Below are 27,218 nucleotides of genomic sequence, written 5' to 3'. Positions count from 1 at the left end.
TCACCAAAATAGGTGAAGCAAATTGGACTTCTCATTTAAAGTTCAGGCTAAAACCCAAAGCAGATTCAATGCTTTACTGACTTGGAATACCTAAGTCACCATGGTCTGGATGTAGTGTCTGTGTGGAACCAAAATGCACAGATTTAGTCATTTTTAGTTTCTCTCACTTCCTCGTTTTGCCAATTGGGAGATAACCTCTTCTTCCTCTATATCAGAAGACCCCATTCATTTTTCACACACATACACACACACACACAAACACTTGTTTGGAACAACAAAATGGAGATTTCAGCATGTTGTGAAGTGCCTTCATGCCACTTCTGATATGCTCAACAATGGAAAAAGACAAAATTATCAACTATAAAAATCTGGACAGTGAAAATGTAGGAACCAAGGCCCCTTCTTCACAGCTGTATAAAATCCACATTGAACTGGATTATATGGCAGCGTGGATTCAGACAACCCAGTTCAAAGCAGATATTGTCGACTATCTACCTTGATATTCTGGATTATAAGGCTGTGTGGAAGGGCCCTTAGAAATGGGCAAGTTAGCAATTTTGTTGAGGGATAAATCCCTGGGGGACACTCCTAAAAGATAGGGATCTTTTTATCACCATTTATTTGTGGGTTTGAGGAAAACTATGTTTGGAGATAGCAACTGTTGGAATATTCATTTATTAATGTAAAAAACAACCAGAAGTAAAGAATGTGCTATATATAAGAAGGAAGAAAACATGTTAAATTATGGAGAAACTGACAAAAAGGAAGAGGGAACATAAAAACTGATTTATGTATATATGTTTCTATTTTATGTAGAGTATATATATATGTGTGTGGGGGGAAGAAATGGTATAGTTATGTAGTTAAGTATGTTTATGAGTATGATATAAGTATTGTTTTATTTATTTGCATTTGAATTAAATTTGCAAATTGAATTAAAATAATGAAAAAAAGACATCAACTCTGATTTATGTGACCCTATCATTGCTGTTCATTGGGTTCAAGATATATTTGTTAGAAGGTTGCCATTGCCTTCCTCTCATTGTGAGACTTGTCCAGTGAGATCACACAGTGAGGCTCCATGAGGAAGGGCCCTTCCAGACAAGCCCTATATTCCAGAATCTGATCCCAGGTTTTCCCAGTATTTGGCAGTACAGACTCATATAATCCAGTTTAAAGCAAAAAACCTGGGATCAGATTCTGGGATACAGGGCCTGTCTGGAAGGCCCCTAAGGTCCCTTCTACACTCATAAAATCTAGTTCAAAGCAGATAATCTGAATTTTATATGGCAGTGTAGATGGGGTCTAAGAAGGGATTTGAAACCCAGTCTCTTGGAATTCAATGTCTACACTTAAACCACTACACCACATTGTCTTTCCTCATGTTTCCCCATGATGCCCCTATTAGCTGAAAGGAATGCACTTAGCAGAGAGATTACACAGAAGAGAGAAGTTGGTTTATTGTGTGTGGTTTATAACATGCAATATGTTACAGGCACACATGACAAGAAGTGGAGGAGAAGTGGGCAGAGTGGTCAATTTCGGAATAAAACTAGACAAAGGCAAGCAATGCGATGGAGTCAATAGCTGTTTTTTTTGTCCTGCCAATGAAGCTTCCAGATCTGGCTTCTTTAGTTTTTTACTTCCAGCGTCCGCCAAGTCTGGCTTTTCCGGCACCTTTTTTGCTACAAGAGAAAGATGCACACTTTATAATATGTGGACTATTTCCCATGTCAGTTCCTAGGAATCAATGAATAAACAAAACACATCAATGAATAAACAAAGCACATATCTCTTTATCCCTTCTATGTATCTGGTTGGTACTATGGAGAGGGATAACGTCTAAAATGTACTTAACAAGGAAAATTAATCCCAAATCCCTGGATGTAGTAGAGTTGGCATATCTATTTGTCATGATTTATTTGAGGTCATGCCATAAATGTCAAAGAGAGACATACAGTTGTTGCATATATACCACATGGAAACATAGGAGGCTTATAGAAGGCCATTTGGCTGGGTAAATAAAAGGGAAATCGGAGAATGCCGTAAAGGAATCAATAAAGTTTGTTTACGCTTAAGTTTAGATGAGACAGAAAGATTGAACATTTCTCACATTAGTGTAAAGGACAAAAAGTATAATTGATGAAATTATGAACCGCCAGGCATGAACGGCCTTTTATAAAGATGGTTCTGTAGTGATCTTCAGTGCTGACAATGGATGTCATGAATAGGCTGATCCTGCTGTTTGTTAAGAAATATAGTACTGTTTGAAAGATAGTAAGACTTTTCTTTGAAACACATGCCTAGATGGCTGGAAGACCTGACCTTATTGCTAAATCTGTCCTGTTAATTTTTTGTGTATGTTCAGTGCAATAACTGGGTTTCTTCATTTGATGAGTTCTGATTTAGAAAACTAGCAAAAGATTTCATAGCGATGTTAACTTACATGGGCAGACTTCTTGCGCCATGAGCTTTGGTAGCTACAATCAATATCCTGAGGAACTGAATTGTCTCCATGAAACCTGATGCTATCAATCTTAAATACGCCTCACAGCTCTTTTTGTTATTTTCCTAAAACTCAGAGACCTTCCATACAGACATATAACCCAGAATATCAAGTCAGATAATCCACAACACCTGTTTGAACTGGATTATCTGAGCCCACATTGTTATATAATTCAGTTCAATGTGGATTTTATACAGCTGTGTGGAAGGAGCCCCAGGGGGAAAAAAACTGGATTTGTGCTTCTACAAGACATGACACTTAAAGCATCCATTTCCCAGAACCTGACATTGCTGGATTGGGAATGAGGTGGGCTGGACCATTGTGAAATATTTCATTTGAACGCTTGCATCTCAGTGAATTCTAGTTCCTGCGTCCACATTGCAGAAATGGACGTTTCACAAGGTACTCACAATTTCTGAGCGTGGCTGATCCGGTTGTAAAGGACATTGATCTGCAGGAAGAGAGAGGGAAAGCAACATGAAGAAACTGGTGAAAGTGATCATTTAAAGTCCCATTTCTGAGAATGTCCTTTCATTTCATCTTCTTTTTGTACATATAGAAATGGCAACTAATTTAGGATGCTTCTTCATGCTAGTATGGCTAAATAATTCAGTTTCCCCTAATGTAATGATATAGATTAGGAAGACTTTGCATTTCTGTAGGCTAACAGGTATACACTAGAGATGGGCAGCTGGTCATCAGAAAAGAAAGTGGGCATAGTTCTACTGTTTCTCAACCCAGAGCATCCCCTTCCTGCATTTTCTGACTTGTAGATTCATAACCAATAACTTCATGACTAACAAAGAGTGCTGCTCTTTTGAGATAGAGGCTCACATGCTCAGAGTTTCCCACTTTGAGAACACAAAAGAGGACGGACCACCACCTCTATCTCACAGTCCTCAACCTAATCCAGCTTCATCTAAGCCAGTCATAGTGCTAATTGGGAACTGTGATGATAGGCATCTCTTAAACTAAATATCTTTTCTTTCTTGTGAATGATTATCCTGCCTTCTACCACATCCCTGTGGATGGGGGTCAGAAGGATATTCATCAGACCCATTTCTTCAGATGTAGTACAGAGTGAACAGCATCTTAGGAAATGGGTTTCTGTCTATGAAAGCTCATGCTAAAATAAAAACCAGTTAGTCTGCAAGGTACTGCCACATTCTGATTTTCTTCCTCCTGCCTTCCTCCTTTTTATGCTGCAATGGAGCAAATTGGGTACATCTTTGAAAACTATCATAAAGATTTCAAAAACTCTCATAGTGAGATGTTCTGTAATGTGTTTTTCCGTCAAGGGGAGAGAGAAAGAGAGAGAGATGACAAAACAGCAATATGTGTGAAAAAGATCTTTGAGTCTTCGTGGACAACAAGTTAAACATGAGCCAACAATGTGATGTGGCAGCTAAAAAAGCCAATGGAATTTTGGCCTGCATAAATAGGAGTATAGTGTCTAGATCCAGAGAAGTCATGCTACCCTTCTATTCTGTCTTGGTTAGACCACACCTGGAATACAGTGCCCAACTCTGGGCACTGCAATTGAAGGGAGATGTTGACAAGCTGGAACGTGTCCAGAGGAGGGTGACTAAAAGGATCAAGGGTCCGGAGAACAAGCCCTATGAGGAATGGCTTAAAGACCTGGGCATGTTTAACCTGCAGAAGAGAAGGCTGAGAAGAGATATGGTGGCTATGTATAAATATGTGAGGGGAAGTCATAGGGAGGAAGGAGCAAGCTTGTTTTTCTGCTGCCCTGGAGACTAGGACACAGAGACTAGGACAAACGACAGGAAAGGAGATTCCACCTTAACATTAGGAAAAACTTCCTCACTGTGAGAGCTGTTCAGTAGTGGAACGCTTTGCCCCGGAGTGTGGTGGAGGCTCCTTCTTAGAAGGCTTTTAAATGGAGGCTGGATGGCCATCTGTTGGGGGTGCTTTGAATGTGATTTTTCTGCTTCTTGGCAAGGGGTCAGACTCAATGGCCCACGAGGTCTCTTCCAACTCTATGATTCTATGAACTGGCAACCCTACTGTGCCCTGTTCTTCAGAGTAGGCTGCACCATTCCCATATGAGATATTAAAGTCAGGTTTAGCCACAGAGCCCAAAATGCCTGAGAATAGCCTCAAAACTATAGTCATTCACATACGGAAACTCTGTGCCACTGGATGGGTCTTGGGGTGCATCTACATTGTACAATTAAAGATACCCCTAACTGCCATGGCTCAATGCTACAGAATCATGACAGCTGTAGCTTTACAACATGCATGGGCAAACTTCGGCCCTCCAGGTGTTTTGGACTTCAACAATTGTGGGAGTTGAAGTCCAAATGATTCAGAGGACTCAAGTTTGCCCATGCCTGCTTTACAAGGTCTTTAGCCTTCTTTACCAGAATACGTTGGCATCTCACCAAACGACAACTCCCATGATTTATATTGCCTGCACTGGCACAACCTTTTTGTCTCTTTATGGACCTGCCCTTGCCTGAGATCTGGCAAGCCACCTGAAAGAGGAACTAAAAGCTGAAGTTCATCCTTCTCCTTACCTCATACTTCTGACCTTGGAGCTTCTCCATCAGGTCAAATTTCTCTGACTCAAGCTGGTGAATCCAGTCATGCAGTTCCTTGGCTTTGTCCCTGAATAGAGAAAGGTAAACAGTGCCAAGCGCTTTGCTAATAAATCTCCTCCCCTGAAATCTCTCTTGAAAAATCAGGCTTTTGGCCCAGGAAATGCACTTAAATATAGTTCTGCTCCATTACCCACCTCAGCTGTTGCTCATTCATATTATCTATGTTCAGAGGCTTCCTTCGCTCAGATAAGATCCGGATCTTCATTTCACGCCCCGTCTGCCTCTTGCCCCGCTTTTGCTCAGCCTAAGAGGGGACAGTTAAATATCAAACAGGTGGAACCAGGTACAACTGCTTTGATGTACAGAGTTTCTTTTACTGATATGGGGATTTCCTCAACTAATAGAGGAACTGCCATATTGTCCCCACCCAAAAGTTATGTCACCCATACTGACTCCAAGCCGCATACCTTGACAAGGTATCCACCAAAATGAGCGCCCATGTTGGAGAGCACTTTCTTCTTCTTGGCATCATCTTCAGCTCTCTTCTTAGCCTCTTCTTCCTCCTTCCTCATCTTCTCTTCCTGCATTGGACAATAAATACAGTAGAGTCCCTTATCCAGAACCAGGGAAAAGAAAACATTCTCTGAAGCCATTTGGGATTCTGGGATTTCTTTTGCTGGATCCCATTTCCCAATGAATAGTCCATATTTCAGTTTTGCAATGAAACATCCCAAATTGCATCTCCTAGCTATGATCTAACTTTCATATGGATATTTCAAATGCAATGCTTGGATGCTCAAATGTATCAATATATGCACGTGAAATGCCTTTTTGGAGAGAAATATATAAGTGGCGTACTTAAATGTGTACTGAAATACATATTTTTAGAGAAAACATGTATTGAAGCATGTGTTCTGAGTATAAATGTACATCTCAATATGCATTATATAGCAAGGGATAAGTCCCAAACTGCAAAAGTTCTCATCAGACAAGGATTCTTCTTGTTTGAGTTTCTCGACATTCAAGAAACATGATTTTCAACTAAATATTCTTTCATCCCTACTTCTTATGCTTTTTTTGTGAACCATAATTTAATTGTTCCAGGGATTAACATACACAATAAGATTAGAGAGAAGAGAAATGAAAAGAGAATTGGTTCAAGGTTATATGGAAACCATTTACCAGCTATATAGGTGTCATAGGTAAAGGTAAAGGTTTTCCCTTGACATTAAGTCTAGTCGTGTCTGACTTTGTGGGTTAGTGTTCATCTCCATTTCTAAGCCGAAGAGTCAGCGTTGTCCTTAGACACCTCCAAGATCATGTGGCCGGCATGACTGTATGGAGAGATGTTACCTTCCCACTAGAGCAGTACCTATTGATCTACTCACATTTTCATGTCTTCGAACCACTAGGTTGGCAGAAGCTGGGGCTAACAGCGGGGGTTCACCCCACTCCCCGGATTCGAACCACCGACCTCTCAGTCAGCAAGTTCAGCATCTCAGAGGTTTAACCTGCTGCGCCAAATTTCAATCAAGTGAGATTTTGGTTAAGTGACTATAGGGAAGAAATGCCTCTTATTAAGAAAATTAAACTGAAAATAGGGTAAAGGCTAATTTGTCAGTAAGCAGCCTGACAAGAAAATAATCTTTAAATGTCTGTGACTTTGGGAGGTTAAACCACCAGTTGCAATAAATCTTGTCAATCAAAAGGTTGACAGTTCGAAGGCCGGTTCAGGACAAGCTTCTGATCTTTAGCCCAGCTTCCTCCTATCTAGTGGTCCGAAAGCAAATGTGAGTAGATAAATAGATATCGCTTAAAAGTGGGGAGGTATTTTAAGGCACCCATAAGAAAAATGCCGGAAAAATGCTGGTGATTTGATCAAGGAGGAAGTTTATGAACAAAGCTCCCCCCCCCCCCGGGCTGGAACGAAGTACAAGCCTCCAAGATGCTGAAGATGGGAAATGCCTATATATACCCCTATCTATGTACAATTGTCAGTATAAACGGCACTGAATGTTTGCTACATATGCATGTTCTGTGATCCACCCTGAGTCCCCTTTGGGGTGAGAAGGGCAGAATATAAATACTGTAAAGAATACATACATACATACATACATACATACATACATACATACATAAATGGAGGGGGGTTTGTAATTTATGACTATATATATATAAAGGTAAAGGTAAAGGTTTTCCCCAACATTAAGTCTAGTCATGTCTGACTCTGGGGGTTTGTTAGACACCTCCAAGGTCATGTGGCCAGCATGACTGCATGGAATGCTGTTACTTTCCTGCTGGAGCAGTACCTATTGATCTACTCACTTTTGCATGTTTTTGAACTTATAGGTTGGCAGAAGCTGGGGCTGACAGCAGGAGCTCACCCCACCCCCCAGATTGTGTTATATAACACAATTTAATCCTGACCCCAAATTAGTATTATTTATATTCCGCTTTTTCTCTCTAAAAAAAGAGACTCCAAGTGGCTATAATATGGCAATGCTCACTGCAAGTTTGGCTTGTCGCTCCCGTTCTTTCTCAGTGCGGACCCGCTGTTGTTCAGCCCTTTCTGCCCGTCGGTGCTCCTGGAAAGGGACACAAATGAAGGAAAGTGGTTTAGATCTTTCCATTACTTACTGAGACTAAAAATCACTTACTGAGATAGATATCCACTTCCCCTTCTTCTACTGAATCCTGAAACTTTTGTTTGGAAGAGCCAAATGGCTGAAGATTTCCTTATGTATATTGTTCAGAGATTGGAAAGTTTCTTTCCTGGACTACAGTTCCCATGTTGACATTGTGTCTTAGTTAAGATAAAAGTGAGATGATGATCATAATGATACTAATACTGTAATAGGAGAGCTTTGGGAACTGTAATCCAAAATGAAGTGTGAGTGTTATAATGGTTTGACTATGGCTCTGCAGGGCAGTGTTTGAATCTTCATTCAGCCAGAAAACTAGCTGTGTGGCACTTGAGCCATCAGGAGAGGTGGGCAATAAATAAAATTTATTATTATTATTATTATTATTATTATTATTATTATTATTATTATTATTATTATTATTATCTCAGACTCTATCTACGCTGCCATATAATCCCGTTCAATGCAGTTAATCTGCATTCTGAAACTGCATTAGATGGCAGTTGATGGAGCCTCAGATAAAGGTATTGGCAAACTTCCTCTGAACAAATCGTGCTGAGAAAATCCCATGATGGATTTGCCTTAGGATTACCTAATAAATTACCTGAAGGCACACGACAACAAAGTCCAAAAAGGTGGAAGGTTTTCCAAGCTAGTAGTTGCCATTTAGATGGAATAGATTTAATTTTTTTATCCTAAGCCATATCCACATGGAGTGACCCACAATAGGCTGAAATACCCCAAAGGTGTTAGAACCCATCTTAGATCTTAGAAGCTACACAGGGTCAGCCTTTGTTAGCACTCGGATGGAGACAACCAACTAATGCCAGGTGCTGTAGGCAATATTTCAAAGGAAGACATTGGCAAAAACCACCTCTGGGTCTTCCTGGCTTAAGAAAACCCTATGAAATCCGTGGAGGTTGCCATGTTTCCCCACAACGCTAATGTAACTAACCAAATAAACAACCACAAGATGGGAGTAAAGAGCAACATTTGTCTTAATGGAGATGTCACATTTTGTCATCTTCGCACTTTCAAACATTTTGTTTTGTTTTAAACCATTGTTTAGTGTGATGGGTAGCCAAATTTGTATGTATTTCTCATCTCCACCTGAAGGATGGGGAACTCTGTGTTGGGCAACTGTGTTGGGTTTGGCAGTTGAAGACATTTTATTTGCCAGCAGTCAAGCTGATTGCAAGAGGCGACAAATGTGCTTTCCTGGAAGACAGAGGATCTACTTCACTTCAAACAGAAAGGATTGGGAAGAAGTGGCACGAAGGGGAAGGCTTCTCTTTGCCTTTTCCCAGTCTGAATTGGTATTTTCTCCTTTGCTGTTTTTTCAATTAACCTAATTTTGGCTTATTTGATAGGTAGGGATGCTAATTCTGTGGAGTTGTACTGATGTTCACATCCCACTGCTGATTCATTGCATACATGTTATGGGGAGGGAGGGAGGACCCACAGGGGCTAAAGAGGGGAAGGAAGCAAAGAAGCAAACTCATATATTGATGTGCTATAATGCTTTGAATTTTGGACTAGGGGTGTATCTACACCACAGAATTGATGCAGTTTGATACCACTTTGACTGCTGTGGCTTGATGCAATAGAATCCTGGGTTTGTCAGATCCAAAACATGATTGGTTCAGAAAAGGATGTGCCAATACAAGCAATAAAAATCCTGTGAATTGTAGTTTGATGAGGTTCCAGTGCTTTTTGCCAAAGCAGGCTAGAAACAGATCACACAAAGGGAGAAACTCCAATACAAAGGCCCAACCAGACATTACTCCCAGTTTGGAACTCACAATCCTTGACATGAGACCAACAAGTTCTTCCTCTTCCTTTTTCCTCTGCTCAAAGTGAACATCAATGAGGGTCTGCAACTCCAGTAGGTCCTTTTCCATACGCTTGCGATGGATGTCCTGTTAGAGATAGTGAGATATGTATTATCTTTCGGATTATTCCTTGGAACCTTTAGGGTAGGTCATGAGTGGAGTGAAAAATAGCAGAATGAATTTGATTTGTTGATACAGTGAGCCCTCTGTATTTGCTGGGGTTTGGTTCCAGGACTCCGGTAGATACCAAAATCCAATGATGCTCGAGTCCCGTTACATTAAATGAAATGGAGACGAATCCAAAGAATACAAGAAAGAGTCTGAGAATCTATAAGGCATAGTGTGACAGGATGTTATATAAGAGAACAAGAGAAATCATTCATGGAGATCAGTACTAATATTTCACATTGAGCTTAGTTGAAGGCACAAGAAATCTGTCCAAATATCTTTCCATTCCTTCCTACAGGAAACATGTTGCCCATTATCCAAAGGCAGTGAGTGATGCATGGGGAGTGGAATAGGGCAAAGTGTATGTGGTCAAAGTGAAACGTCTTGTAGTTAATAAGTAAACTTGTTTCATGTCATATCTTTGTGAGAAATGACAACATACATATGGGAGTGTCACAAAAGCGATACACAGCTCAAATATTCAATGATAATACTCACATCGAAATCTACTCTCTCTCCCTCTGGGATTTTCGGAGGAGCCAACTGTGGAACCACTGGCCTTTGTGTGGACAAACACAGACAAGGGGGGGAAAGCACAGCGTCAATACCTGAAATAGCTTTTTACAAATACAAAATATTATAAACCAGGGGGGGAAAACAATTAGAACTACTCTGAACTGCCCAGAGAGGAATGGAAGGGAAGATCAGTTGCTCAGAGTTTCTAAGATTGCACGTCGACATCAAGATCTCCAAATGCAAGTTTTGAATTTTGTGTTGGGTTGCCACAGTTTTCCCCTCAATGGCTTTGTTGCCTTCTAGAATTGGGGTCCTTCTTAGGAGCTCCTTTTGAAGAGCTCCAGTAATTTGGAACTGACAATTTTTTCATTTGTTTAGGCAGCTTATAAAAAAACAGGAGCCCTGAAAGAAAAATATGTTGGCAACTCAAATTGTGTTGGGTATCTCTACCTCCCACCCTGTGGTGAGAACGGCACCATCCAGTGTCCTGGTGCTCAGTCACCCTTGAAGTAAACTCCCTCTTTCACTTACCTTGGTTTGGGTCGCTCTTCCTCTGTGAGAAAGAGAAGACAGAGAAAGGCCATTAACAAATGCAGAGATGGAAAGAGCCTTTGGAAATGGTCAGCGAGCAATACTAAGGCAGCCAGATCCATATGTTTGGAAGAGAAAAAGGTGCCATATACCCACATGTTGCTAGCTACGTGGCAAATGCTAGCATGGGAGTATTGAAATGCCCGAATAGAAGCCACAAAAGCAACTTCAAACTTTTAGATATAATTTCAGCCTTGAATCCATTATGTTATGTTCTTTTTCTCCTGTTGTGTTTTATGCCAATGTGCTATTTCATCAATTTCAATTGGCTGTTTAGGGGTTGTTGTTTTTTTTTTTTTGTCTGCCATTAATTGCCTTGACTATTGAGCTCAGATTGCATTGGTGTTCACTAAGTTGGCCCTTCCATTAGAAAGGGAGAGATAGCTAACTTAGGAAGAATTTGGTGTGTCCCAAAATGGTAGCAACACATGGGAAAAGATGCTTTTCTACCCATTCTTCCATATATTTGGTATATGTACCTTGATTGATAGTAAATAAGTGGCATCTTATTTTTTTCCCTCTGTCTCAGACAGCACAGTGTCTTGGGCTATCCCAGATGTTTCTGATTTGACAGTGAAGATTGGAGGAAGGTCTTCACATCTCCTGTTCCCAGACAGCAATTTTAACAGCAGACCTTTTAAAGATTTCTGCACTCAGCTATATGTCACTTGTGATGTTTTCTAACTCTAGGATTGTATGAATATTCAAGAATTACCCTGGAAGGGCATGACTTTGGAATCCAGTATTAACCCCGAGTAGTTGTTAGGTGAGCCTCTGGAAAACAGGTTTTGTGACCTGAGATGACCTCAGTCACAGGCATGTCTATAGACGGGAAAATATCCATTATTGGGTTAGATATATTGCTTGCCTTATAGACATGAGAGGGGTACACATGTTCTTAACACAGATACATAGAGAGAACACACGACTGCACACTCTTCTCTTGTATCCAGAACATGTGTAGCACACGGACATCATTGGGGCCTGCAGATATATTTATATTTAAATATATCAAAAAGACCGTGTCTGTTAGGAACCTGTACAGATCCTCTTTTTCTGATTTTAAAGATCAGTTCCTAATATGCTATTCTAGTTAGTAAGGGTCATTTTTTCAAATTAATTTTTAAAAAGGCAGGAAGATTGTTAGGCAATGCATTTAAAAATGGTATTCCCTCTTCTCCCAGTCTAAAATGGTACAGCCTATTCCCTTTCCTCCTTCTGCTAGCTGTATTTTTTTTTTTTTTTTTTGGTGTCAGGAGCAACCGGAGTTGCTTCTGGTGTGAGAGAATTGGCCGTCTGCAAGGAGGTTGCCCAGGGGACGCCTGGATTTTTTGATGTTTTACCATCCTTGTAGGAGGCTTCTCTCATGTCCCCGCATGGAGCTGGAGCTGAAAGAGGGAGCTCATCCTTGCTCTCCCCGGGTGGGATTCAAACCTGGCAGCCTTCAGGTCAGCAACCCAACCTTCACGTCACGAGGCTTTTATCCCCTAGGCCACCGGAGGTTCCTGCTAGCTGTATTGACTAGGCATGATTGTTTTTCCATCTATGCCAGGGACTTAGGCAACCTTCCAGGTGGTTATAGACTACATTTCCCAGCAGTCAGCCCTAGAGCATAGTCAATGTTGAGAGCTATGCAGTTCCCATCAGTAGTGTATACTGTCTGTTTCTTTGGACAGCACCTGAGATCATGAGTCCTGTTACAGTATACAAATATAGCACTGTGATTCCACTTTAATTGCCATGGCTCAAGGCTATGGGATCATGGGAAATGTAGTTTTACAAGGTCTTTAGCCTTCTCTGCCTAAGAGGTCTGGTGCCTCACCAAACTATATCTCCCAGGACTCTATAGCATTGAGCCATGGCATTTAAAGCGCTGTCAAACTACAAGTCCACAAACTACAAGTCCAGCCTCAGTTTTTTTCTAGCATGCCAGGTTTTGTACAAGTTTCAACTGTTCAGAGAAACTGTACTGATTTATTCTCTGACACCCCACTTTTTTAGTTGCTTTGAACATACCCCAGTTTTTCCCTCTTTCCCCCACTTTCTTCCTTAGTCCTGGCTTATTTCAGTTGCTGCAAACTCGGTTGAAAGTTTGGCAGTTCAAGCCCGTGTTGGGGCGTGCACCGACCATCGACCCCAGCTCCCTGCCCACACAGCAGATCGAAAATAGAAATGTGAGTAGATAAATAGGTACCGCTTTAAAAGCGGGGTGGTAATAAAAGGCGCCCATAAGGACATGCCGGCGATTCGACCAGGAGGACGTTTAAGGATGACAAAACTCCTCGGCATGGAAAATGGAGCGACAGCATCCCCTGTGGTCGGAGTCGAGCACAGCCTCCAGATGCCAGAAATGGAAAAGATGGGAAAAGCCTTTACCTCTGTTTATATATTGCCTGTCCTTGTTAATTGTATAATGGCACTTAATGTTTGTCATATATGTGTATATGTAATCCGCCCTGATTCTCCTTGGGGAGATAGAGAGGAATATAAATAAAGTATATTATATTATATTATATTATAAGTGCAAAAGTAGTTTGCATCAAAGAGACGAGGGGGCAGAATATTGCCTTTTCCTTTAGGTTCAGGCTAAAGCAAATTCCTGCAAGCTCTCCTAGCGTATGTGTGCTTCCTCTATAATATCTTTTGCCTTCTTGGCATCACTTTGATGCTATTAGATCACATGCATTCTTTTTCTGTGTGGGAAATGTTGGAGGGCATGGCTTTTCTAGAATCAAGGAAGAGAAATGTGATTTGTCTTCTTCAGCATCGTCTTCTTCGGCCTGTGTCTTCCTCCTGAGTTGGCCCCCCACCCCGCGAAGGACGGAGCGAAGGAGAGATATACCTGGCTCAGGAGCTGGCTCAGGTTCTTCAGCCACTGCAACCAACACACATCACAGGGACAGGATGCGGGATGAGGAACAGAGGCAAAGTCAGGAGAGGTGGGAGGAGAAGAGAGAAGGAGTTTGTAGGAGAGGGGCCAAATCCAGGAAAAAAAGGAAAATGCAGTTAGAAAAGGCATCTACAACAGCCATCCCCAACCCATTACCCTCCAGTTGTGTCTTTGGCCTACAAGTCCCATCGCTGTGCTGTCTGTGGCTGATGGGACCTATAACCCAAAACATCTGATGGGCAGAAGAGTTGGGGAGACTGAGCTACAGGATGAGGGTCAAGGGGGACAGGGAAATTAAAAACACTACTTGTTAGCCGAGGGGAAAGAAACCCACCCACCAGAATGGAAAGGAACCCTAACAGATCTTATTCTTGAGAAGAAGAATGCTTTGTTCTTTCTCCTTTCTCCATTCACAGAGAGGGATTTGGTTGCATGCTTGTATGGTGTTATTATTCTTTTCCTTGCCTGCAAGCGGCACAACGGTTCAATGCCTTCTATTCTTCCTTCTCTTAAATCAGTGGTTCTCAACCTGTGGGTCCCCAGAAATCCTAACAGCTGGCAATCTGGCTGGGATTTCTGGAGTTGTGGGCCCAAAACACCTGGGGACTCACATATTAAGAGCCACTGTCTTAAATGGTGGTGGTTAAGAATCACCCAATAGGGGCTGTCTTTGAGGGAGCTTAACATTGGAAATCAAGGCCACGTTTGGGTTGTGTTTTCAATTAAAATGATGCATATTACTCAGAATGGATATAAGACACACATCTGTGGGTGGATATTAGGACGGGGGAAAAAGGTCAAGAGAAAAAAGCTTGGTTATGACTGAAAGGCAAAATAAACCACCATGATCAAGATGTGAAACCTGGTTAAAACAAAAAGGGAAAAGGAAAAAGGGTATTACATCGGCGAAGAACCTTCTTCAAGCACCTAAGAGATGGAATGCTGGTCATAAACATAAAAGATTCTGAAGACACATTGGACCAAGTTACAACACAGAATACCCTGTCCCAACCTGGACCCCTCCAGTTGTTTTGGGAAAACAACTTTCATCATCCTTGCCCAATGTTAGGAATGGTGGGAATTGTAGTGCCCCAAGTCAGAAAATGCTGACATCAGGGCAATATATGACAGGTGATGTTCTAAGCTATGCTCTATCAATTCAAATGAAAATCCAGGAATATAAGAGCATGTGCATTTCTATGATTTTTCTCAAGCTGAAAACCAGAAGGGAGAAATTTGAGGAAATAAGAGCTGGGAACCATGAAAGACCTGAAGAGAAAACCCATATCTAACCAGTCCCAACCCAAATGAATACACTTCCATCCTATAAATGTGCTTTGCTATGCAACTCTGTTGCTGAATACACATGCCCAGTGTGGAATACATCTCACCATGTTAAAACAGTGGAGTGGTCCTTAATGAGACATGCCACATTATTGCAGGATGTCTATGCCCTACACTGCTGGAGAAATTCTACTGTTTAGCCGGTATTATACCACCTGACAACCACTGGGAAGTAGCAGCCAATAATGAAAGGACAAGGCAGTGACATCTCTGGCCCTTCCCCTGTTCAGATATCAGCCAGCATGCCAATGCCTTAAATCAAGGAAAAGCTTTTTAAGATCTACAGAGATACTTGCAGGAACACCTCAGTAAGCGAGAGTCCAAAAGTGGCAGGCTAAATCCTGGAACCTCAATCCATGGCTGATACCAGATGAGAAATCCCCCCCCCCCCCCCGGCACACAGAAGACTGGGAGACTTGGAAAGCTCTGAACAGTCTGTGCTCTGGCACCACGAGATGCAGAGCCAATCTCAGGAAATGGGGCTACAAAGTGGAGTCGATGACATGCAAGTGTGGAGAAGAGCAAACCACAGACTACTTACTACAATTCAACCTGAGCCCTGCTGCATACACAATGAAGGACCTTCTTACAGTGACACCAGAGGCACTCCAAGTGGCCAGCTTCTGGCCAAAGGAAATCTAGTATAATGCCAAGTTTTTAATTTTGCTTGTGTTTTTAAATACTTAGGAACCAGTTTGTTGGGGGGAGGGTGATATCTAGAGTTTCTTTCATACTACACAGTTATAGCCCACTGTCCATTAGTCGAATCCTGAGAATTCACTTTCTATGAGAGAAGAGAGCTATAGCGCCTGACCAAACTACAAATCCTAATTTCCTTGGGATGCAGGCACAGCAGTTAAGGCAATATCAGAATGCAATAACTATGAAGTGTGAAAGAGACCCTGGTTTTCTGTGATGAAACCACTTCCTTAATGCACTTGATTCCAGCTGGATTTCTGTTTGCCACAAGCCTGGAAAGAAGAAAGAGAAGGAAATACTTGGGAGAGGGGAATAAACAGGTGATGTCTTCTCACCTTCTTCTTCAGGTTGTTCCTCTTCTTTAAGAAACAGAGAAAAGAGAGAGAGAGAGAGAGAGAGAGAGAGAGAGAGAGAGAGAGAGAGATTCTTAGTTTCATGTCAAAATGTGGGACAAATGAAATGGACAAAAGTACAGGGTTTTTTTTTTTTTCGCCAATCACTTTATGTTGCAGGTTGCCTCTGAGAACAAATCTAAATAGGAGGAATGTTCCCAAAGATGGGCTCGTCTTTAAGACATTTTTTTTGCATATCAACAAACTGAATCACAAACAATGGAAAGTTCAGAAGAGTAAAGAAGTAAAGGCAAGGTGGTCCTCCACGGCTGTTGGACCTCCACGAAGATGTAGAAAACAGTAATGATCCCAGGTGTTAAAAAGGGCACCATGACTTTTCATTTCATTGTCGATATTGGCATATGCAAAAATACCTGGTTAAAAAAATCTACACAATTGAATCATAAACAGAGGTAGATTAGGCTAAGTTTAGAGGAAAGAAGCAAATAAATGAGTGATGTTGCCATTCAGAAATCTAATAGCAATGACAATTTCCATTCTGACCTTTTAGAAAGTCAACATGGGAAAATAACCAACCGACAATTGGTTACAGCTGTCAATCTACAGATAATATGGACTGCACCAGCCTTCTTCAAACTGGCAACCTTCAAATGTGTTGGACAACAATTTCCATCAGCTAAAGGGCGGTGCTGTCAGGGATTATGGGGATTGTAGTTTCCCCTGTTTGGAAGGTGCCAGTTTGGTGAAGTTTGGTGATGTTTAATTTAAAAAAAAAATAAGCTGGAAACCAGCACCTGTAATTGATAATGAGCAAAAACAGATGGCTTAGATAATATCCCTTACCTTCCTGCTGCTCCCTGGTGTGTGGAAAACGGGATTGGCAGGAGAAGAGAAAGAGAAAGTAAGAGAAAGAAATGGATATATACATTAGTGCAGCCATCCTTCAGTGCTGACCCAAATCCGTGGACATACTTATACTATATCATATAAGCATGATATAACATTAGTATGTCCACAGTCAATCAGTGGGCATGGTTTGCTTACAATAAAAGTCTGAGAATTTTTTGGTTAAACCCTTGATTCCATCATTGAACTTTCCTAGGATGGGAGCAATGGCAGTCAAACAGACTTGAATATTTCCAATATGCAGCATTTATGTCTCCTTTAAGGACCTGTTCCTCAGTAGATGACCCATGAATGATGCCTAGACCACTGAGGAACTGTTGTTGTTGTTGTTGTTGTTACATTTATGTTTATTTATACCTCACTTTTTCTTTCCACAATGGAGACTCAAAGTAGCATGTTTGTTACATGTCTTCCCATCATTGTGACCCATATCATTTCTGTCAGTTGAGACTCTTTAACACTGTACACATATAGAACTATGCATCCACTTTAACTGCCATGGCAACATCCTATGGATTTCTGGAATCCGCACTGTAGGGAGGGAATTTAGAATTATTATGTAGAGAGCTGTAGTTGCTCACCAAACTACAGAGCCAATGGTTTTAGAGTGAACTTTTTCCTGCTTCTCCAGAGACTGGGATACAAACCAGTGCATTGAAATTACAAGAAAAGAGATCCTACCTATACATCTGGAAAAACTTCTTTGCCGTAATGACAGAACAAACATGAAATAAGACTTTCTTGGAGGACCGTGAACTCCCATTTGGTCTTAAAACCAAGGTTCATGGGCACTTTTAAAGAGAGTTCTAGTTGTATATGAGAAGGTGTTGGGCTAGATTTGATCCATTCCAGCTCTATCATTTTATGATTTTATCAGTCATAGTTAACATTGGAAAAGCTCAATAAATTATAGAAGCGCTGTTATTGGGGGGAAACAGAATTGATAGCTAATAATGGGTTATGCCTAGCAAAAGTAATGTTCCTTTCTGCACAGTAAGCACCATGGAATTAGTGTCAATGAGAGTATGCTGAATATTCAGAAAAATGTTTGGGAGGAATGGAGAGGCCATGTCACTATACATCCCGGCTCAACTGTTTGGGTCAATTTCATAGACTGTGGTTGAATTTCCCCAGATGTCATTAGAACCATAACATAAACTGTCGATACACTTAAAACTGGGCCCAGATTCAAAATTCAAAGCTGCAGTTTCAAATGCCTCTACTTTCAAATGTAATTTTTAAAAAAATCTACATTGAAGGAGCCATTTGAATCTTACATCCGGCAAGTCAGTGAGGATGTAAAATATGACTTAGGTGAATAATTCACCCCATTGTTCTAACCTCTCTGGATCTAATTGTATCTGTAAGTGGTTTCACAGAGAAAACAAATGATATTTCCACTTGCTTGAATATCTCCCCCTCAAAAAAAACCCAAACCCAAATATGTGTATGTGCCTTCATGACCACACATTGGTGACCATGGTCCACAGTTGATGTTACTTACTCCTCATACTCAACTTCTTCCTCAGACATGATAACAGATTCTGTGTTTCACCTGGAAGAAAAGAAAAGACAATTCATGCTTTTGTGGAAAGCACACACTGTGGAGCTACTCTATAAACTCAAGGACAAGTCTAGAAATTTACTCAAGAATTCAATCCAAAAAACCTGGGTCAACTGATCCATGGACCAACATGAGTAGTATAGCTTAACTCTTATCAAAAAAGAGTAGTGGCAGTGGCCAGGGAAGTAGCATTGATGCTGTCCCCTCTTTGTGAAAAGACCCTCGACATCCATCAGTCATACCAAAATCCATAATTTTGGCCCCCTAATCTGCCCTTGATTTATACATGAGGCTGAGGTATACTTAAATATATATGGTAAATTTCAGGAACTATTTAGCAGTGATTGCTTGTGAATGAACAGCTAAATATGGATATCTTTTACTGGATTAAATATAAGGTAAAGGTAAAGGTTTTCCCTGATATTAAATCTAGTCGTGTCCCACTCTGAAGGTTGGTCTCGTTTCCATTTCTAAGCTCTAAAGAGCTGGCGTTGCCCGTAGATGTCTCCAAGGTTATGTAACTGCCATGACTGCATCGAGTGTCATTACCTTCCTGCCAGAGTGGTACCTATTGATCTACCCACATTTGCATGTTTTTGAATTGCTAGCTTGGCAGAAGCTGTGGCTACCAGCAGGAGCTCACCCCTCTCCCTGGATTCGAACCACTGACCTTTTGGTCAGCAAGTTCAGCAGCTCAGCGGTTTAACCCACTGCACCATAGGGGGCCCTGATTTAAGTATAGAGTACTTTTTTTATTAAAGAAATGTCATATTGGCTTATCTTCAGGCTACCCAGACAGGGCAACAACTAAATAGGATATGATGGCAGGCTTAAATCACAGGCCAAGGTCTCTCTTTCCACACTTTCTAGCTGATGTTCCTGAAAGCTCCTGCTAATTCCATGTGGAATCCCGTTCCTTTTATGGTATGGGTCACAGGAAGGGTGCAGTGAGCAGACAAGGAAGGATAATGATCAAACTCCGCAGGCGGGATCTGTAGGAACAAGGTTAGGAGGACAATAGTTCCCTATCCTCCATCATCGTTTATTTTTAACCTTTGTAATCCATAAGCTCAACCTGAAAAGGAATGCCAACCCCTTCCCCATGTAGGAAACACTGGCTGGCTACCATCTGGATATCCTGATGGGGAACTACGGAGGCAAACAATATTCTAAAGTATTTGGCAAATGAATAAATAACATGTTTTTCGAGTACTGAGAAACCCCAATGAAAAAAAATCCCTGGATTGACAAAATGCTTTGTAAATCAGGACATATTCTGCACAAAATTTACATGTGGCAATTTTGCACAACATTTTCTAGGAAGGAGGCATTTTTTTTCTGCATAGAAAATAAATTTTCTGGATAGAAATATGAGGCTCTTCTCAGAAAGAGCTGTTTCCTGCCTGGAAAATTGGGAACATGCCATGCAAAATTTGTATGTGATTGTTTTACTCCTTCAGGTGTTGGAGGCTCCTTCTTTGGAGGCTTTTAAGCAGAGGCTGGATGGCCATCTGTCGAGGGTGCTTTGAATGTGATTTTCCTGCTTCTTGGCAGGGGGTTGGACTGGATGGCCCATGAAGTCTCTTCCAACTCTATGATTCTATGATTGTATTAAACAGTTTTTATCCAGAAATAATATTTTTATACAGTATTAACTGTTTTCTATGCAGAAAAATTATGTTTCCTGCAAAGAAAATTCTATTTTCTATACAAAACAACTATGTGTAGATTTTGCTCAGATAAGTCTCAAATTGTGAAAACCTTCGGTTTGTGAAGTCCGTATGTCAAAGGAAGTATGAACAGTTCCAGCAACAGTTAGTCGCTTCCTTGTCAGTGATGATAGAATTAGTCAACTCTGAGCTTTGCTCCCAATGTTAAAGGAGTTGTCCTAGTTACATTGCATAGCGTCATGACAATTGAAGTGTGTCGAATGGCATTAATTCTACAGGTTTAATGCCCTAAAGTCACCAAATAAACATTCATGGCCACCAAGGGACTTGAACTTGGTTGTCCCTGTTCCTAACCACTACAACCACATTGAGTATTTTATACGTAAGTAAATTAGCTTGCTTTCAAGCTGAAAAGGAATTCATTTACACAGAGATTAAATATTTCACCAGCAGCAATGGATCCGATAAGCTATTCATGTATGTATGCCTGACAACACATACTTAACTGTTTATTTTGTACAGCTAGTTTCCAAAGTCAATCTGCAGTGGCTGGGGATAAAGAAGTGTCGTAATTACAGGAACAGAAGGCTTTATTGGGGTCTCAAACAAATAATATCACCTACTGTGATTTGCTCAAAGATAAGTGAGGCTCAGCCTGACCAAACCAATATCTGACAAGAGGATCTAGGAAGTGAGCCTTCCCAAGAGCTGTAATGCCAAACCTTATCAAATGTGAAACATGGAGGATTGGGAGAAGGATTTCTGGGAGAGTGCTATGATCACTGATCTTTCCATTTGTATTCTGCAGGAGGTTTAGTTACCAGGGAGAGTCAAGTTGGTCACTAGAGCATGATCCCTGCCTATATTGTGGGCAGTTGTCATTCTGGAATCCTATGAAAGAGATTTCCAAGGGCTCTGGTCCTCAATTACCCTGCTCACGACTTACAAATTGAGCACCATGGTTTTATTGACAAAATCCATCTTCAATTTGGTCTTTTCCTTTTCCTACTGACTTTAGTGAGCACCATCATCTTTTCCAGTAAGTCACATCATCTCATGATATAGTATGATACCCGTATCCAAGGGACGACTTAATTTATCCATGTCTGGACAAATTTGGCCTCTTTAGGCATTTTGTAGCTCCTCTAGCAGCAGCACCCTATGGTATTCTTGTAGTAGAAGTGCTTCATTTCAGTAGGAAACATATATCAATGTGAAATTTAGGCATATATTTCCCATAATACTGTACTGTATAGCCAAAGGTTTGTCATTCATTTGTCTTGTTAAGCAACCCATAGTATCTGTACTGTGTTTCCCTGAAAATAAGACATCCTCTGAAAATAAGACCTAGTGTTTCTTTTGTCTTATTTTCGGGGAAACACGGTATATATCCAGCACCACATTTCAGATTTTTTTTTCCTATATCAGGAGCGACTTGAGGAACTGCATGTAGCTTCTGGTGTGAGAGGATTGGCCGTCTGCAAGGACAGGGGACGCCCAGATGTTCTTGATGTTTTTATCATCCTTATGGGAGGCTTCTCTCATGTCCCCACATGGAGCTGGAGCTGTCACAGGGAGCTCCTCCACACTCTCCCCGGGTTGGATTCGAATTGGCAACCTTCAGGTCAGCAACCCAACCTTCAAGTCATCAGTCCTGCTGGCACAAGGGTTTAACCCACTGCACCACCGGGAGCTTCGGCCACATTTAAATGAGTTGCTTTTTCTCCTGCCTAGCATTCTTCACTGCCTAGTTTTCATACCAGTACATTGATATCACAAATACTACGTCACAAATGAATCTGACGTTGGTGTCCAATATCTTTCCCCTTAAGGATCTTATCTAATATTTTCACTGCTGTCCTTCCAAGTCTTAGTATTCTTTTCATTTCTTGACTACAGTCTCTATTTTGACTTATGACTGAGCCAAACTATCGAAAAGCTCTATTACGGTGTCTTTGTTACCAAGTTCAACGTTATGTAAATCATTTGTGATCATTGTGGCATAACACCACTTATTCACACTACAAAATTATAGTGGCATTATTCCCTTTAACGGATATGATCCCACCGTATGAAATTCTGGGATTTGGATTCTGGTTAAGCATTCCCAATACCCCTGTCCAAACTACAACTTCCAGGAATTCATAGGACGGAACCATGGCAGTTAAATGGGAATAATAGTGCTCCAATTGTGCAATGTGAACAGACCCCAGTCTAGTGGAGTGGTGAATCTGGTCTGGATTTGAATTAACACCGAAAAGGACCTGTCCAAGGTGCTAGAGTAGCTGTCTCCTTTAAAACCTGGCACACAGTATCCCTCCATCCCAATTAGTTGCCTTTTGAGAGAAATTTACAGCCTCTGGACTCCTATAAAGCAGGCTTTGGGGGCATTGCTTTTGCGTCCTTCCCATGTCCTTCAAGGCTTTGTTTGATGGAAGAGTGAATGTTCTGTGTTCTCGTTCTGAGCAGCCGCAGCTGTCCTTAAAGGTCACAGATATTGTTTCTCAGGGCCCCATTTGTATCCACTCCCTCTGTACCATTTCTTTAAATAACTTTGACCCATCTAGGGTGGCATCTTTATGCCATGCCAACCCCAGACCCATCAGCTCTCTCTCTGCTATCCTCCAGTCTCCTCCAATGGGATTCCTAGCCATACAAAACAGATTTATTTATCTACAGGAGGCTTTATGGAGACATAGGGTGGATAGAGACTGAAATGGTCCAGATTTTGTGCCTGTTCTTTCTGATTGGGTTAAAATACTCTGATCTGGGGAGCTGGTATAAAAATGTCTAATTATACCAGAAAGATAGAAAATGTTCTGGGATAAACAACCTATGCATGGGTCTACAAAACAAGATTGGAAAGAATAGTAACAAATTCCGAGACTTTCTGGTCTTTTAATCAGTCTAGATGGGTCCAGAGAGAGCGAGATTGAGAGACAGGAAGGAGACAGAGAGAAGGAACGTTCCCAACAATCACATCACAATTTGTATTCATCTGAAGAAGTGGATTCATATTCAGAAAGCTCAGGCACAAATAAAAACCATTTAGTCTTAAAGGTGCTGTTATATCTTTAGAAGCACAGATATGATTTTCAAGAATTCCCTCTTAGCATCCGGGAAGTGAATTGCATCCTTGTTTGGCTAAGGAACCTGAATTCTTTTATAATTTGTTTAACTATGCTCTCAACTGCAAACCACCGACTGCATGCTGATACACTATTATTTCTCTTGCCAACTTCCCTGTGAGTTAAACGCACCACACACCAAGTGTGATATCTTCTTTAATCTCTCCTATCAAATCAGAGCATACAAAGAAGATATCACACTTTGTGTGTGATGCGTTTAACTCACAGGGAAGTTGGCAAGAGAAATAATAGTGTATCAGTATGCAGTTGGTAGTGTGCAGTCAGGGTGCAGTTAAACAAATGATAAAAAGAGTTCAGGTTCCTTAGCCAAACAAGGATGCAGTTCACTTCCCGGATTTTGAGAAGGAATTCTTGAAAATCATATCTGTGCTGCTATAAAATGTAACAGCACCTTTCAGACTAAATGGTTTTTATTTGTGCCTGAGCTTCTTGGGCACGATTCTATCTAGATAAGGCCATCTAGCCCAGTTCTTTCAAATGGCCAAATGGCACTCATAAGATGTGTGCAAACCTATAATTCAATCCTACAGTTGGGAGCTGCAGTGGCGCAATGGGTTAAACCCTTGTGCTGGCTGAACTGCTGACCTGAAAGTTGAGTTTCTGACCTGGTTCAAATCCATGCGATGGGGTGAGCTCCCATCTGTCAGCTCTAGCTTATGGAGGAATGAGAAAAGCCTCCCAGCTAACACATCCCAGCATCATCTGGGCAATGTTTCTATAGACAGCCAATTCTCTCACACCAGAAGCAACTTGCAGTATGTTCTCAAGTCGCTTCTGACATGATAAAAAAAAAATCCTACATTTTTAAAAAAAGTGGAAGTGAAGTGAAAATCAAATCCTGTTAAATTTCCCCCTTATAAAAAGGTGTCCCCTTCGGCATTTCTCCTAATTTTAAAAAGACCTCTCTGGGTATAAAACAGCTCTAGCGCATACTTTCCAACTGGCAAGGACAACGCCAATTTATCATTTGTTGTGCCAATTCTCATGTGTTTTTTAAAGTGTCTCAATTTCTCTCACCTCCCATTTTACCCTTTTGTCTGCTTGCTTCAATTCTGCAACAGAGAGAATTCAAAGTGCAAAAGAAAATGTTACATTATTAATTCTGCAAGAGGGAGCGGAGAGGATGTGATGGAATCTTTTCCTTCCCAATCAGCTCATGTCGGTTTTCAATTTTTGCTGTATTCCCCATTGTTCTCCAAGACAGAATCAAAATCTATCTCAGTCGCAACCTCCAATATTTCATAGATGGAAACTGGGACTTGTTTGCCCAAGCAACATCAGTGTGGTCAAAATGGCAAAAATTATTAGGGAAAAATAACTCGCAAGTTAAGAGAGACTGCAGCAGTTTGCTCCTGTTCTTTCAGCACATGGAATGATAACACTTTGATACCACTTTAATTGCCATGGCTACATCTTTTGGAATCCTGGGATTTGTAAACCCATGGAATTGTAAACCTAGACCTCCAAGTGATGTTGGTTTGCAATGCCAACATGCTCTAGTCAACATTATCAAGGGTGATAATATTGAGAGTTGCATTCCAGCGACATCTGGAGAGCTGCGTGATTCCCATCCGTGCACTAGAAAATTGGTAGAAATATAGAGTTGGAAAAGACCAAAAGGGCCATCCAGTCAAAACCGTTCTAAACTAGAAAATTGTATACACCTAATGAAACTTCTGCCAACCTAGCAGTTCAAAAACATGCCAATGTGAGTAGATCAATAGGTACCGCTCCGGCGGGAAGGTAACGGCACTCCATGCAGTCATGCCGGCCCCATGACCTTGGAGGTGGACAACGCCAGCTCTTCGGCTTAGAAATTGTGATGAGCAACAACCCCCAGAGTCAGACATGACTGGACTTAACATCAGGGGAAACCTTTACCTTTACCTAATGAAACTGCAAATCACAGGATTCCCTAGGATGCAGTTTAGGTAAAGGTAAAGGTTTTCCCCTGACATTAAGTCTAGTCATCTCCAACTCTGGGGGTTGGTGTTCACCTCAATTTCTAAGCCGAAGAGCTGGTGTTGTCTGTAGATGTCTCCAAGGTCATATGGTCGGCATGACTGTATGGAGTGCAATTACCTTCCTGCCAGAGCGGTACCTATTGCATGTTTTCGAACTGCTAGGTTGGCAAAAGCTGGGGCTAACAGCAGGAGCTCACCCTGCTCCCCAGATCAAACCATCCACCTCTCAGTCAGCAAGTTCAACAGCTCAGCAGTTTAACTCAATGCACCGCCGGGGGCTCCTTAGGATGCAGTTTAAGTGGTATCAAAGTGCCATAACAGTGCCTGGATATAACAAACAAATAGGAATATCAAACACTTCAGCATCTCTGCCTTCTAAATCTGCTCATTTCTGAATGTAAGCTATAAAAATCAAGCATTAATGCTCCCGCTCCAAAAAAGCCCATTGCCAGCTCCAACCCATGCAGATGTTGGCCTCACCTGAAGATGGGAAATTCAGATCCCTCTTGTTCCCTGAGCAAGGGCTGGCTGCGGCAAGAGCAGGGGGTGGACAGGATACTGCAAGACCTTATAGCAAGGTAACTGGATACCCCTCCTCTTCTCTCAGACACCCTTCACGTTTGGCCAATGCGAGAGGAAAGCGGCAGTGGTGTCAGTTCAGCATTGCATTCCTGGAGGACCGTGTTCACAATGGCAAAGAAGAAGCAAAAGAAGGGGTCTTCTCTCTTGCTGAAACCAGCTGCCAGTGACCTTCCTCTCTGGTTTTGGCAGGCTTTTTCAGATGTGCCTTAAAAAGCACTATGTGTGTGTGTGGAAGAGGGGGGGGAGGGTGATGTATCATCCTAGAATAGAAGTGGAGGAAAGAATGGCCCACTTGGACCCCTTCCTTTGAAACACTCAAAGCTCTTCACCAGTCTCCCAAAACCTAATTTTGATGTTTTCCTTAACGTTTTTGGAGGGGGAGGAACAGGTGGCAATTGTATCCAAATGCATTTTTCTCCACAAAACCATGAAACTATCCCTCACCTCCTGAAATACTTTCTGTTTTTCTGCAATACCTTCTACTTTCCTCTATTTACCCTCCAAAATGGCAACCAGAAGTATCAGAATGTCAGTTCTGGTTGCCATTTTGGAGAGAAAGCAGAGGAAAAAGAAGACATTTCTGCATGCTTTGACAGGTGTGTGTGACCAACTGAATGATCAGGATAAAACTGAAAACCTGACATAATTTACCTAATTTACCCCCTTATGATTGCTAAGTGGACAAGTAAAAAACAGCACAAAAATGTTTTGTTAGGAGCCCCCAGTGGCGCAATGGGTTAAACCCTTGTGCTGGCAGGACTGCTGACTGAAAGGTTGGTGGTAAATCTGGGGAGAGTGGTGAGCTCCCTCTGTCAGACCCAGCTCTCCATGCGGTGACGTGAGAGAAGCCTCCCACAAGGATGGTAAAAACATCAAAACATCTGGGCGTCTCCTGGGCAACGTCCTTGCAGATGGCCAATTCTCTCACACCAGAAGCGACTTGCAGTTTCTCAAGTTGCTCCTGACATGAAAAAAGTGGTCCATTCCTGTTCTAAAGACAAGTTATACTTCCAAACAATGCATTTTCTGTTAAATATTTACCTATTTAACACATATGTCATTTGCACTCCTTCCTAGAGTTGGAGGACCTAAGGTTAGTAATGCACATACTGGTGACCTCAAGACTGGATTTCACTGAGTTCAAAATATGGCAGCCAGATATAACTACAAATGTGGAACCATATTGTCTCTTGACTTGACTCTCCAAACCCACCTTCACAGCCAGCATCCACATTGAACAATGGAGATCCATTCTGTTAATCAGGGCTCTTCAGCATG

The 27,218-nt window shown here is 41.5% G+C and overlaps 1 protein-coding gene across 4 annotated transcripts; it reads right to left on the bottom strand.

Moving 5' to 3' along the window:
• Window positions 1-1,435: 1,435 nt before the first annotated feature.
• Window positions 1,436-26,114, bottom strand: tnnt1 (troponin T1, slow skeletal type). Of its 4 annotated transcripts, none has more exons than XM_008118465.3 (14): window positions 25,839-26,113; window positions 18,516-18,566; window positions 16,949-16,962; window positions 16,088-16,111; window positions 13,662-13,694; window positions 10,760-10,781; window positions 10,211-10,271; window positions 9,515-9,631; window positions 7,578-7,655; window positions 5,538-5,651; window positions 5,265-5,374; window positions 5,047-5,137; window positions 2,917-2,957; window positions 1,436-1,685 (listed from the first exon to the last, which is right to left on the bottom strand). In XM_008118465.3, exons 2-14 carry the CDS (start codon window positions 18,542-18,544, stop codon window positions 1,640-1,642), a joined length of 780 nt encoding a protein of 259 aa, XP_008116672.1. In that variant the 5' UTR covers window positions 18,545-18,566; window positions 25,839-26,113; the 3' UTR covers window positions 1,436-1,639. The 4 variants fall into 4 exon arrangements, with proteins under 4 accessions (XP_008116672.1, XP_003225898.1, XP_062813937.1 ...); XM_008118469.3 differs by having other exon boundaries at window positions 1,628-1,740; window positions 25,839-26,114; XM_003225850.4 differs by lacking the exon at window positions 13,662-13,694.
• Between the last annotated feature and the right edge of the window lie 1,104 nt (window positions 26,115-27,218).

This window comes from Anolis carolinensis, chromosome 6 (genome assembly GCF_035594765.1).
Source record: "Anolis carolinensis isolate JA03-04 chromosome 6, rAnoCar3.1.pri, whole genome shotgun sequence".
NCBI classification, from domain to species: domain Eukaryota; kingdom Metazoa; phylum Chordata; class Lepidosauria; order Squamata; family Dactyloidae; genus Anolis; species Anolis carolinensis.
The sequence above is the reverse complement of the archived record's forward strand: the minus strand, read 5'-3'. Positions and strand labels throughout refer to the sequence as shown.